General features: G+C 37.7%; 1 protein-coding gene across 1 annotated transcript; it reads left to right on the top strand.

The window, feature by feature from the left end:
* Positions 1-3,600: 3,600 nt before the first annotated feature.
* LOC131837941 (olfactory receptor 8S1-like) lies at positions 3,601-4,539 on the top strand. The gene has a single exon (XM_059183599.1). The coding sequence runs from the start codon at positions 3,601-3,603 to the stop codon at positions 4,537-4,539; it is 939 nt and encodes a 312-aa protein (XP_059039582.1).
* The last annotated feature ends 10,549 nt before the right edge of the window (positions 4,540-15,088 follow it).

Here is a 15,088-nt window from a genome sequence, read left to right as displayed (position 1 = left end):
CCGGAGGTTGGGGTACCAGGTGGTGGGTATTATAGAGGGCATGGATTGCATGGAGCACTGGGTGTGGTGCAAAAATAATGAATAACTGTTATGCTGAAAATAAAAAATAAATTTTTAAAAAATACATTTAGATTAACAAAGAAAGCAAATATTCTTTTTTTCAAAAAGTATTCTTGATTATTCCAAACATCCCTGAATTGTTTTTCCTTGCTTATTTATTTGATAAGTAACAGTGGGGGGAAATATGATGCCAGAACAAACTAGTTTGACTGAAAACCTAATAGTTCACTGTAAATAAATAAATTAAAATTTTGACTTGTGTAACAGTCTATTTGTGCTTAAAACCATTTGTACTTAAGATTATAAGTTTATCTGTAATTAAGACTATAATAAACTTTTACACAAATGGGAGTATTAAAGTATAACGGTGTAGTATCAGACATAAATAAAGCAAAGGTATTTGAATAGACAGTTTAGGCAAAGAACTGTGCTTGTTAACCTTTTTAGCTTTTTACTTTTTGATTAATAAATCACTTTCACACATCAAATTTGACCAGACTTGATTTTGCTTGAGAAATCCCAAGGGGAAGACGTAGCCCTTAGAGTATCATTTGAAAATTACTCTTTTCTTGCTTGGGAAACCAGGCAAATGCCCCTTTGTCCAGTCTACTTTCAACTCCCACTAGACTCAGAAGAGTTTAGAATTAATGATTAAGGGTTATTGCATCACTCAGATGTTCCAAAGACTATACCCAAGAGATCCCCACTCATTCTTATAAAAATCAATGTTGAAAAAACTTTTTCACTACTAAGTGTAACTTCAGGTTAAGGCCATAGAATATAAAAGCTGTTGCCCTCACCATGCCCTGGCCTGCCAAGGGCAAGGAATCAACCCAACCAGCTGCCTAAATACAGCTGTTCTGTGAACTTGTTAAACCTGAATAATGTTTTGTTTAACTGAGACATAAAGTTAGAAAAAAGAAAAACTAAGATTATGTGAGACTCTGAAAAAAAGAACACAATATCAATTTCACAATATCAATTTATTACTGTATAATTCTGTAAAGTGTTTCATCATCAAAGGGATTTTATGAATTTTATCATGGCACCAGATGTAGAAGCTACATTCTGCAGGTCATCTTCCTTCTCACTAAGTGGGACTAAATAAAAGTCCTGCATCCAAATTGCAGAGAAGACTGGCTTATTGAACGGGATATACAGGTAATGTGCATTTGGAGTGTGGGAAGGATTTTGAGGCTGGATTTATGGCTAAGGAGTTAACAAGTAAGGAATAAGACCTTTCCTTTGGCTGAGCTCAGGACTTACTGGGAATGGTCAGGATAAGGAACTGGCTGACCACCCTCGTAAGTCCTATGGATAACCCAAGGTCAGACTAGAGGGTATAAAGCCAAAGCTGGAAGTCATTGGTAAATACTCAATGTTCAAGCAAATAGAGTGTCTTCGTAATCTAGACATAGAGACTCTGAGAAATAGAGGGAGGGACATAAGCACATCTGGCCATGAAGGAGAAATCTGGAGTATGAAGATTAGGACTGTGTCTCAGGATGAAAGTCATAAAGTTACTCTATCTCTATGACAGAGGAATATAAAGGATTGGATATTCTACTCCCGTTTTAAACAGGACCCTGAGTATGAGCAGAGAAAAGTTGGTGAGAGGAGCCTTCCTCCTGTGGGGAGGGAATAACAGCAATGGGTGTTTCCAACAGAAACTAGTCCTACAGGATAAATGCCCCAAGTTTTTTCCTATACTGCCTAGGAGAGAGATCCAGAATGCTTAGTACTGGTCAGAGTCCTCTCTCCTCGTTGCTGCTCTAGCCAGAATACCCATTCAAGTATTCCCTGGCATTAAACACTTTCAAGCTTTCTTCTTGCTTACTTTTCTTTTTTCCTTTTTAAAGATTTCATTTATTTATTTTAGAGAGAACGAGTAAGAGAGAGCATACAAGGTGAGGGACAGAGGGAGAAGCAGACTCCCCACTGAGCAGGGAGCCCTATGTAGGGCTTGATCTCAGGACTCAGGGATCATGACCTGAGCTGAAGGCAGATGTTTAACTGACTGAGCCACCCAGGTGCCCCCCCTTGCTAACTTTTCTAGAGTTTTCAGCCTGTTCTGGGATACACATCCATCCTAGTAATGCTCTTCAGGTGGGCCTAAGGGTCTACACTGAGTTCCAACCACTTTCTCTCCCCCCTTATCATCATTTCTGCAGTCCTGCAGCTATGCCTATTAGTGGCAATCACATACCCATCTCTCTAATTGCAAAGTGGAGATAGATTCAACACCAAAATAATTCTAAACTTCTAATTTGCCTACCAGCAGAGGTGATGAGCAGAGGAGGAAAGTTACTGGTAATGGTTTCAAAGTGACTTCTTACACATCTCTTGATAAAGGCATGTGAAGTAATACCAGTGACAGCAACATCAGCAGTAACAGCTTTGGTTTTCGAAAGTGCTTCACTGATGTGAGAATATATGACTTTTGCCTAGACTTAAAAACCTCAAATAATAGAAAGGAGGAGGAGGAGAGATGGTAGAAGCATCCCTGATATGAGGAAGTGGTGATGCAACATGGGGGCTTAAGTGGGTTGAAAACCTTTCCAAGGGGCCCCTGGGTGGCTCAGTCATTGAGCATCGGCCTTCAGCTCAGGTCGTGATCCCAAGGCCTGCATCCGGCTCCCTGATCGGCGAGAAGCCTGCTTCTCCCTTTCCCACTCCCCCTGCTTGTGTTCCCTCTCTCACTGTGTCTCTCTGTCAAATAAATAAATAAAATCTTGAAAGACAGAAAGAAAGAAAGAAAGAAAGAAAGAAAGAAAGAAAGAAAGAAAGAAAGAAAGAAAGAAAGGAAAGGAAAGGAAAGGAAAAAGAGAAGAGAAGAAAAAAAAAAGTTAGAAGTAGGTGCTTTTGAAGAACTTTACATATAATTTCATATTTAATCCTAAAAACCCTCTGTGGTACTGTTACTATCTGCCTTTAATGTGCAAGGATATTGAGGTAAAGAGCTTTATGTATCTTGTGTGAAGTGATAGCTTATTAGGATTTGAGGATTTGAACCTAGTTTAATATAGAAACCCACATGGTTAGCCACTCTTCTCTGATGCCCACTTATTCCCTAGGCATCAGCTTTTCAGAACTACTCATGTTTTAACAGCCTGTGGGCTGCACTCTTTCTCAGTACTGAGCCTTTGGGTGCTTTTTTATTCAAATTAAATATGTGTCAGAAACACATTTCCAAGAGCAATCATACACTTTCTTAAAAAGTTTTGTTAAATTCGCTCAATTTACTATCATTATTGACCCTCATTAAATCACAGTTTATGCTGCCATTGCATTAGTTACAGTATACATTCTCTCTTCATATCTATATTCTTCAACAGACAATATTAAGAACAGGGGCCATATTTTAATCATCTTTTTTTAAGTGGTTGACACAAAACCCAGGTAATAATAGAAAGCAAAATTGTTTACTGGATAACAGTGATATAAAAAGAGAACCAATGCAATCAGAAAGCTCCTTGGGGGAATAAAAGACCTTTGGCTCCTATGCTTTTTTATATTACTTCTAGGAGAAGGCCTTTGTAAATGGACTTGGGGAACTACAGCACAATCACAGAGTTTATCCTCCTTGGGCTCTCTGCCAACCCCCACATCCAGGCCGCACTCTTTGTGCTCTTCCTGGGGATTTACTTGCTGACTATCATGGGGAACCTGATGCTGCTGCTGGTGATAAGGGCTGATTTCCACCTCCACACCCCCATGTACTTCTTCCTGAGTCACCTTTCTTTTGTTGATATCTGCTTCTCTTCGGTCACTGTGCCCAAGATGCTGGAGAACCTTCTGTCTCAGAAGAAAACAATATCAGTAGAGGGCTGCCTCACTCAAGTCTTCTTTGTGTTTGTTGCTGCAGGAACTGAAGCCTGTCTGCTTTCTGTAATGGCCTATGACCGCTATGCTGCCATCTGCCACCCTCTGCTCTATGGACAGATCATGAGTAAACAACTGTATATGCAGCTTGCGTGGGGCTCTTGGGGACTGGGCTTTCTGGATGCATTCATCAACATCTTCCTAGCTATGAAGATGGTCTTCTGCAAGGCCCAAATCATCCCCCACTTCAGCTGTGAAATGCCCTCTCTCCTCTCACTGTCTTGTTCTGATATCTCCAGAAACCTCATTGCTTTGCTCTGCTCCACTCTTCTGCATGGGCTAGGAACCTTCCTTTTGGTCTTCTTATCCTATGCCTGTATTATCACCACCATTCTGAGCATCAGCTCCACCACAGCCAGAAGCAAGGCCTTCTCCACCTGCTCCTCCCACCTCACCGCAGTGACACTTTACTATGGTTCAGGTTTGCTCCGCAATCTCATGCCAAATTCAGGTTCCCCACTTGAGCTGATCTTTTCTGTGCAGTATACTGTAGTCACTCCCATGCTGAATCCTCTCATCTATAGCCTGAAGAACAAGGAGGTGAAGGCAGCTCTGACAAGAACTTTGGAAAAGTATTTGCAACATATCAGGTGCTGAAACGAAAACAAAATGGTGAAGAACTGGAATATATCTGCATACAAAAGGACATTCAGTGAGTTTACAATAGTAAGGTATGCTTACCATGGCAGATGCTGCAACATAAAATAGAAGTCCATTAGAAAATGACAGGAAGAAATTATAGGAAGAATGGTTCAATTCCTTTTCAAGGCAAACAAATTATGAAATAACCACCTTAATCTAGAGAGTTTTATTATTCATATTTGTTCATTTTTCTCATTACAGAACATTAACCTTAAACTAGTTAATCTTAGCCTTTCATTTTGTAAAATCGTTAGTCTCACTAATCTATCATAACTTGTATTGACTTTTGGGAACACTCTTTTGAGAAGAAGGTAGGGTCCTGGATCTATAAGAAAGAAAAGTTATAGATAAGGGTAAATGGCAAGAAAGTTAAAGAATTCCAGCTGGATGTCTTTAGAAGACAGGTATGGAAAGCTGAAAGTTCTGCAGGGAAACAATAAGCATATTGATGCAGAGCTCAGACTCACATAATTTCCAAGAACTTTTCTGTATGTTCGGGATGGTGGCCAGATCTCCAGTGTGAGAGGCTGCAAGAAGGCTCTGGGTCTCTAGAAACCTCATTTCTCACATAGTCTTCACTCAGAATTGTATTTTCTACAATTAGCTAATCTTACTCCTGTTCTTTTTCTTATGGAGTGCAGGCTATGAGCCCTAGACAAATAATCTGGTCTTGATCTCATCACAAGTGATTCCTAAACCATCCTTGTCTCCCATCTTTCAGCTGTGAAACAACTGGTCACTGCTTAGGAACCAGTGGTTTACTGGCTTTAAGGCACTGCGCATCACTCCCACATAATTCACTTTTACCTATAAAACATAAACTCATTCTCACATTGTTTCTGATTTATTTAATCCATATTTTACAATTATCTAATCCACTGTATTTAAGTAAAAAGGGGCAAAACCAAGTACAAACTATTCACTTAATTCATGTAATATTAGCTTGCACTTTTGGGGTACCTGGGTGACTTAGTCATTTGAGCTTCCAACTCTTGATTTATGGCTCAGGTCATGATCCCAGGGTTGTGAGAATCCCACATTGAGTTCCAAGCTTGGCATAGAGACTGCTTAAGATTCTATCTCTCCCCTGCTTCCCTTTCCCTCTCCCCCCATCACGTGTGTGCTCTCTCTTTCTCTTTCTCTCTCCCATTCTTTAAAAAAAAAAAATAGCTTGCACTTTTCTCAAGCTTCTTTTGAAAACTCATTTTATTCCAGTTGTCAATTATAAAGGCTCTTCCTCCCCATCTGGCCATTTATAACTCACAGTAACAGCCTCTTCTCATTTGATACTCCAGAAAACGCTAAATGCATTATCTCCCTCTGCAAACAATAGGGTATTTAAGGCCTTCTTTGGATTCTGTTACCTAAGGTGAAGCACCAGCAGACCCTCCAATGTCAAGCTTCCTAGGGTGAAGGACAGTGAAAAGTCCTGCACCTGAAATGAAGGCTGGTTATAGTCAGTGCACAGATGTCACAGATGGAAAATGATTGAGAGAAAGATACCAACAGACTCAGTTAAATTCCCTTTATAATAAGTAAACTTGATGCCTACAGTGTTACTCTACTGCTTATTTTACTGCCTCAAGGCCTAAAGGATTTTCTTTAGACCTTAGAGAAACTCTTCTGACCATTCTCTCAAGGATTTTTGTGCTCTTCTGGCCTGCAGAAATTTGAGGATATTGGCATATCCTTTATATTGGCCTTCCCAAGAGACATAAATAACTGGTAGCAGTCCTAGTATATACCTGAGTGCTTTTTGCTGAAAGGTTGAATTCATAAGAAAATTCTCAATATTAATTTCCAATTTTCACCATTTCCTAAACAGGTCTGAAGTCTCTTCCTATAAGACAGGTAACAAAAAAACAAACAAATAAACAAAGCCAGCAAATATGCCAGATACGGAAGCTTGCAATGTGACAGTTCATGCTAAGTTTTTCAGTTTTACCCTAGTTTCATCATGTTCTTTGCTTTTTTACTTAAAACCTTTGCAATCTATTCTATTATTTTTATCACTTTATCCTTATGGAAAATATGTCATTTCCATAAGTTGAGCAAACATATATATTCTAATTAAAGAATGATTATGAAATGCATACATACATACTACTCAGCTTAAGAAATTATTCATTTTGCCATCTCTTCTTTACTCCCCAAAACTGCCTGCTACTCTGAACTTGTTAATCATTTTCTTTTGTTTTCTTTGTCTAACTTAGTTTTACTTATTCTGAACTTTAAAAACAGAATTATGATATATGTTTGTTGTGGTTTGCTTCTCTTCATCTATAAGAAGTTATCACCAATCAGAGCCCTGGTTTTGGCACTCAGCTGTTATTGGTCTAAAACTGCTAGCATTGACAGCTGCTTGTTTCAGTAAGGGATTCTATACACTTACGCCTAAGACAGAAGTTTTCAGATTTGGTTCCTAACCAAAACTTTTCTCAGGTTAGGGGTTTAGAGTCCAAATGTACCTTCTGACAAGGCCTACCCTGGAATGTAGAACAGAAATTATGATGTAGATAATCCAGCAGTAAATTTCAATGGTTTAGAAGAACTAACTCATTATTTTACTCTGATATTATAGCAGAATGAGTATATCCAGACACAAAAAGCAGATTGATAGCTGTAAAGGAAGGAAGAATGGAGAGTTGTTGCTTAATGTGTACGAGGGTGTATTTTGTTTTTTTGTTGGCTTTTTGGTTTTTTTTGAGCTGATGAAAATGTCTTGGCTCTAGAGAGAGGTAGTGGTTACACAGCATTGTGAATATACCAAGCAATATTGAATTGTGTACTTTTTAAAAAAGTTTTTATTAAAATTTCAGTTAGTTAACATACAGTGTAATATTAGTTTCAGTTGTACAATTTAGTTATTCAGCATGTCCATACAACACCTGGTGCTCATCACAAGTGCCCTCCTTAATCCCCAGCACCTATTTAACCCACCCCCCACTCACCTCCCCTCTAGTAACCATCAGTTTATTCTCTATAGTCTAAAGTCTGTATCTTGGCTTGCCTTTCTCTCATTTTTTCCCTATGCTCATTTATTTTGCTTCTTAAATTCCACATATGAATGAAATTATATGGTATTTGTCTTTCTTTGACTGACTTATTTCACTTAGCCTAATATACTCTAGCTTTATCCATGTCATTGCAGATGGCAAGATTTCATTCCTTTTTATGGATGAGTAATATTCCATTGTGTATATATACCACATCTTCTTTATCCATTCATCAGTCAGTAGACATTTGGTCTGTTTCCACAATTTGACTATTGTAGATAGCTATAAACATCCAGGGAGCATGTATCCCTTCAAATTAGTATTTTTGTATTCTTTGGATAAGTGCCTAGTTGTACAACTGCTGGATCATAAGGTAGTTCTATTTTCAAAGTTTTGAGGACCCTCCGTACTATTTTCCAGAATAGCTGCAGCAGTTTGCATTCCTACCAACAGAATGGGAGGGTTCCCATTTCTCTGCAACCTTGCCAACACCTATTGTTTCTTGTGTTGTAAATTTTAGGCATTCTGACAGGTGTGAGGTAATATCTCACTGTAGGTTTTTTTTTTTAATATTTTATTCATTTATTTGAGAGAGAGAGATCATAAGAGAGAAAGAACATGAGAAGGAGGTAGAAGGAGAAGTAGGCACCCAGCTGAGCAGGGAGGCAGAGGGAGGGCTTGATCCCAGGACCCTGAGATCATCACCTGAGCTGAAGGCAGATGCTTAACCAACTGAGCTGCCTAGGTGCCCCATCTCACTGTAGTTTTGATTCATATTTCCCTGATGATGAATGATGTTAAACATCTTTTCATGTTTCTGTTGGGCATCAGTATATCTTCTTTAGAAAAATGTCTGTTCATTTCTTCTGCCTGTTTTTAATTGGATTATTTGTTTTCAGGGTGTTAAGTTTGATAAGTTCTTCATATATTTTGGATACTAACCCTTTATCAGACATGTCATTTGCAATTATCTTATCCTACTCTGAAGGGTGCCTTTTAGTTTTGTTGATTTTAGTTTAGTTTTGTTGATTGTTTCTTTTGTTGTGCAGAAGCTTTATATTCACAACTCAATCAAGGTGGTGCAGCACATTAATAAAAGAAAGGATAAGAACCATATGATACTTTCAACTGATGCAGAAAAAGCATCTGACAAAGTATAACATCCATTCATAATAAAAAAAAAAAACCTCAACAAAGTAGGATTAGAGGGAATATACCTCAATATAAGAAAGGCTATATGTGGAAATTCCATAGCTAATATCATCCTCAGTGGGAAAAAACCAAGAGCTTTTACTCTAAAGTCATGAACAAAACAGAGATGTCCAATCTCACCACTGTTATTTAAAATAACACTGGAAGTCCTAGCCACAGTAATTAGACAACAAAAAGAAATAGAACATCCAAATTGGCAAAGAAGTCAAACTTTCCCTATTTACAGATGATGTGATACTCTATATAGAAAACCCTAAAGATTCCACAAGAAAAAATTGCTAGAACTATTACATGAATCCAGTAAAGTCACAGATACAAAAACAACATACAGAAATGTGTTGCATTTCTGTACACTAATAATGAAGCAGCATAAAGAGAGGTTAAGGAATCTACCCCATTTATAATTGTACCAAAAACAATAAGATACTAGGAATAAACCTAACCAAATAAGTTAAAGATCTGTACTCTGAAAACTATAAAATACTGATGAAAGAAATTGAAGATGACACAAAGAAATGGAAAGGCTTCTATGCTCATGAATCAGAAGAACAAATATTGTTAAAATATCCATACTACTCAAAGCAATCTACATATTTAATGCAATCCCTATCAAAATGCCATCAACATTTTTCATAGAGCTAGAACAAATAATTCTAAAATTTGTATGGAACCACAAAAGACTCTGAATAGCAAAAGCAATCTTGAAATAGAAAAACAAAGCTGGAAGTATCACAACTCCAGATTCAAGTTATATTACAAACCAATATGAGACTTGCACAAAAATAGACACGTACATCAATGGACCAAAATAGAAAACCCAAAAATGGACCCACAACTATATAGTCAACAAATCTTCAACAAAGCAAGAAAGAATATCCAATGGAAAAAAGACAGTCTCTGCAATAAATGGGGTTAGGAAAACTGGACAGCAACATGAAAAATAATGAAACTGGACCACTTTCTTACAGCATACACAAAAATAAATTCAAAATTGTTGACAGACCTAAATGTGAGATAGGAAGCCATTAAAATTCTAGAGAACACCAACTATAACCTCTTTTACCTCAGCTGCAACAACTTCTTACTAAGTATGTCTCCTGAGGCAAGGGAAATGAAAGCAAAAATAAACTATTGGGACTTCATCAGAATGGGGCACCTGGGTGGCTCAATTCAGTTCAGGTCATGATTCCTGGACCCTGGGATTGAGCCCTGCATTGGGCTCCCTGCTTGGCTGGGAGCCTGCTTCTCTCTCTGTCTCTGTCCCTCCCCCTGTTCCTGTGCTGTCTCTCAAATAAATAAATAAAATCTTTAAAAAAATGGTTAATTTTATGGTGCATGGATCTTATCTCAAATAACAATATTAATACCTTTAATCTCACAGATGTTTTAGATATCCTGAAACACATGTTTGTAATGAACAATCCTTAATTCTTGCTCAGAAAATTTATTCAGAACATGCACTTTATTTCAAGTGCTCCTTTTTGGAAAGAATGCCACAATTTTAAAATAATTTTAGGTAATAATAGTTTTTATGAGCATTTTTCTAAACCACTGTTTTCATTTCTGACAATTTTAACTTCCATTTGCCAACAGTGTCCATAATCCCGTATTCCATTATTTTTACTTTCCAATGTAATATAAATATACTTTGATAGTCTTTATAATTTTAATAACCACCTAAATTTGCAGACAATTCCGTAAACTATTAAACACTATTCTGAAGTTATATGTAGTATTGTAACATATGTTATATCTGTAAAAGAATGTATATATGTAAGTATCCATAAGTCTATATATATGGCAAAAATTTATAGATATGAAGTGAGAAGTTATAGTCAAAGACCAGTAATGAATATTACAAGTAGATAATCAATAAGGAAAAGAGTTGAAAAAAATAAGTAAATAAATTGTAGATAATATAAGCCAGGTTTCTCACTATCAGAGAAAGTACAAATAACCAAGGAGGGAAGACTATAAATAACTCTGTGGTGCTGAATTTAATTCAAAGAATATCAGTATGAGATCATAATTGTGCTAATATATACATAGATAGAGCCAGAAAATGGATATATGTGCATACCTGAGTTAGAACGCATATAATCATTTCCTAGCTATATCCACTGAAGGGTCAAGAAGTGGTGACCCCTCAATAGCAATGAGAACACACAGCACACAGATCTTGGGGGCTATTTGTCTGTCCTAGTTTTTATTAAATTCCATTTAGTTAACATACATTGTAATATTAGTTTCAGGAGCAAAATTTACAGTATCAGGTGTTGGATGTAAGTGTTGAATCAGATCCTGATTTTTTTTTATTTTTTTTAAAGATTTTATTTATTTATTCGACAGAGAGAGATCACAAGTAGGCAGAGAGGAAGGCAGAGAGAGAGGAGGAAGCAGGCTCCCTGCTGAGCAGAGAGCCCGATGCGGGACTCGATCCCAGGACCCTGAGATCATCACCTGAGCCGAAGGCAGCGGCTTAACCCACTGAGCCACCCAGGCGCCCAGATCCTGATTTTTAAATACCATTTTCTAACAAAAGGAAACAAGGCTCCTTGATTCTAGGGCTGGGACAGGAAAACACAAGATGAACCTAGGGCATTTTATAGTGCCAGAAGTAAGATCATGTTTAAAAAAAATAAAGTGATCACAGCATGTCAAAATGACATGGGAGCCAATCTGAAAGAACTCCCAATGCCCACATATGAAACTATTTGAGCAACAAATAAATAGCAATAATATTGGATATACCCCAGAAAATAATATACATATGCATGAATCTATTCCTTTATAAATAAAGGATTGAATAAATGAATAAATCAGAGATAAGGAACAAATATTACAGGATTCCAATTAATATATGTAAAGAGTCTTACTTCCAGGAGGCAATGATTTAATTCTCCTACTTTTTAGTATGATCTGGACTCAGTGACTCACTTCCAAACAACAGAGTACAGAAAGGGAAAAATAATTACAGGGGACAGGCCTGGCAGATACCATTTTTTTTTTTTTCCTTTTTTTTTTCTCAAATTTTTTTTTTTTTATTTTTTTATTTTTTATAAACATATATTTTTATCCCCAGGGGTACAGGTCTGTGAATCACCAGGTTTACACACTTCACAGCACTCACCAAATCACATACCCTCCCCAATGTCCATAATCCCACCCCCTTCTCCCAAACCCCCTCCCCCCGGCAACCCTCAGTTTGTTTCGTGAGATTAAGAGTCACTTATGGTTTGTCTCCCTCCCAATCCCATCTTGTTTCATTTATTCTTCTTCTACCCACTTAAGCCTCCATGTTGTATCACCACTTCCTCATATCAGGGAGATCATATGATAGTTGTCTTTCTCTGCTTGACTTATTTCGCTAAGCATGATACGCTCTAGTTCCATCCATGTTGTTGCAAATGGCAAGATTTCATTTCTTTTGATGGCTGCATAGTATTCCATTGTGTATATATACCACATCTTCTTGATCCATTCATCTGTTGATGGACATCTAGGTTCTTTCCATAGTTTGGCTATTGTGGACATTGCTGCTATAAACATTCGGGTGCACGTGCCCCTTTGGATCACCACGTTTGTATCTTTAGGGTAAATACCCAATAGTGCAATTGCTGGGTCATAGGGCAGTTCTATTTTCAACATTTTGAGGAACCTCCATGCTGTTTTCCAGAGTGGCTGCACCAGCTTGCATTCCCACCAACAGTGTAGGAGGGTTCCCCTTTCTCCGCATCCTCGCCAGCATCTGTCATTTCCTGATTTGTTGATTTTAGCCATTCTGACTGGTGTGAGGTGATATCTCATTGTGGTTTTGATTTGTATTTCCCTGATGCCGAGTGATATGGAGCACTTTTTCATGTGTCTGTTGGCCATCTGGATGTCTTCTTTGCAGAAATGTCTGTTCATGTCTTCTGCCCATTTCTTGATTGGATTATTTGTTCTTTGGGTGTTGAGTTTGCTAAGTTCTTTATAGATTCTGGACACTAGTCCTTTATCTGATATGTCGTTTGCAAATATCTTCTCCCATTCTGTCAGTTGTCTTTTGATTTTGTTAACTGTTTCCTTTGCTGTGCAAAAACTTTTGATCTTGATGAAATCCCAGTAGTTCATTTTTTCCCTTGCTTCCCTTCCCTTTTGCGTTGTTCCTAGGAAGATGTTGCTGCGGCAGAGGTCGAAGAGGTTGCTGCCCGTGTTCTCCTCAAGGATTTTGATGGATTCCTTTCGTACATTGAGATCCTTCATCCATTTTGAGTCTATTTTTGTGTGTGGTGTAAGGAAATGGTCCAATTTCATTTTTCTGCATGTGGCTGTCCAATTTTCCCAGCACCATTTATTGAAAAGGCTGTCTTTTTTCCATTGGACATTCTTTCCTGCTTTGTCGAAGATTAGTTGACCATAGATTTGAGGGTCTATTTCTGGGCTCTCTATTCTGTTCCATTGATCTATGTGTCTGTTTTTGTGCCAGTACCATGCTGTCTTGAGGATGACAGCTTTGTAATAGAGCTTGAAGTCCGGAATTGTGATGCCACCAACGTTGGCTTTCTTTTTCAATATCCCTTTGGCTATTCGAGGTCTTTTCTGGTTCCATATAAATTTTAGCATTATTTGTTCCATTTCTTTGAAAAAGATGGATGGTACTTTGATAGGAATTGCATTAAATGTGTAGATTGCTTTAGGTAGCATAGACATTTTCACAATATTTATTCTTCCAATCCAGGAGCATGGAACATTTTTCCATTTCTTTGTGTCTTCCTCAATTTCTTTCATGAGTACTTTATAGTTTTCTGAGTATAGATTCTGTGTCTCTTTGGTTAGGTTTATTCCTAGGTATCTTATGGTTTTGGATGCAATTGTAAATGGGATTGACTCCTTAATATCTCTTTCTTCTGTCTTGCTGTTGGTGTAGAGAAATGCAACTGATTTCTGTGCATTGATTTTATATCCTGACACTTTACTGAATTCCTGTATAAGTTCTAGCAGTTTTGGAGTGGAGTCTTTTGGGTTTTCCACATATAGTATCATATCATCTGCGAAGAGTGATAATTTGACTTCTTCTTTGCCGATTTGGATGCCTTTAATTTCCTTTTGTTGTCTGATTGCTGAGGCTAGGACCTCTAGTACGATGTTGAATAGCAGTGGTGATAATGGACATCCCTGCCGTGTTCCTGACCTTAGCGGAAAAGCTTTCAGTTTTTCTCCATTGAGAATGATATTTGCGGTGGGTTTTTCATAGATGGCTTTGATGATATTGAGGTATGTGCCCTCTATCCCTACACTTTGAAGAGTTTTGATCAGGAAGGGATGTTGTACTTTGTCAAATGCTTTTTCAGCATCTATTGAGAGTATCATATGGTTCTTGTTCTTACTTTTATTGATGTGTTGTATCACATTGACTGATTTGCGGATGTTGAACCAACCTTGCAGCCCTGGAATAAATCCCACTTGGTCGTGGTGAATAATCTTTTTAATGTACTGTTGAATCCTATTGGCTAGTATTTTGTTGAGTATTTTCGCATCTGTGTTCATCAAGGATATCGGTCTATAGCTCTCTTTTTTGGTGGGATCCTTGTCTGGTTTTGGGATCAAGGTGATGCTGGCCTCATAAAATGAGTTTGGAAGTTTTCCTTCCATTTCTATTTTTTGGAACAGTTTCAGGAGAATAGGAATTAGTTCTTCTTTAAATGTTTGGTAGAATTCCCCCGGGAAGCCGTCTGGCCCTGGGCTTTTGTTTGTTTGGAGATTTTTAATGACTGTTTCAATCTCCTTACTGGTTATGGGTCTGTTCAGGCTTTCTATTTCTTCCTGGTTCAGTTGTGGTAGTTTATATGTTTCTAGGAATGCATCCATTTCTTCCAGATTGTCAAATTTATTGCCGTAGAGTTGCTCATAGTATGTTCTTATAATAGTTTGTATTTCTTTGGTGTTAGTTGTGATCTCTCCTCTTTCATTCATGATTTTATTTATTTGGGTCCTTTCTCTTTTCTTTTTGATAAGTCGGGCCAGGGGTTTATCAATTTTATTAATTCTTTCAAAGAACCAGCTCCTAGTTTCATTGATTTGTTCTATTGTTTTTTTGGTTTCTATTTCATTGATTTCTGCTCTGATCTTTATGATTTCTCTTCTCCTGCTGGGCTTAGGGTTTCTTTCTTGTTCTTTCTCCAGCTCCTTTAGGTGTAGGGTTAGGTTGTGTACCTGAGACCTTTCTTGTTTCTTGAGAAAGGCTTGTACCGCTATATATTTTCCTCTCAGGACTGCCTTTGTTGTGTCCCACAGATTTTGAACCGTTGTATTTT

This window comes from Mustela lutreola, chromosome 8 (assembly GCF_030435805.1).
Source record: "Mustela lutreola isolate mMusLut2 chromosome 8, mMusLut2.pri, whole genome shotgun sequence".
Classification (NCBI taxonomy): Eukaryota; Metazoa; Chordata; class Mammalia; order Carnivora; family Mustelidae; genus Mustela; species Mustela lutreola.
Note: the sequence above shows the minus strand (reverse complement) of the source record. Positions and strands in the feature narration are given on the sequence as shown.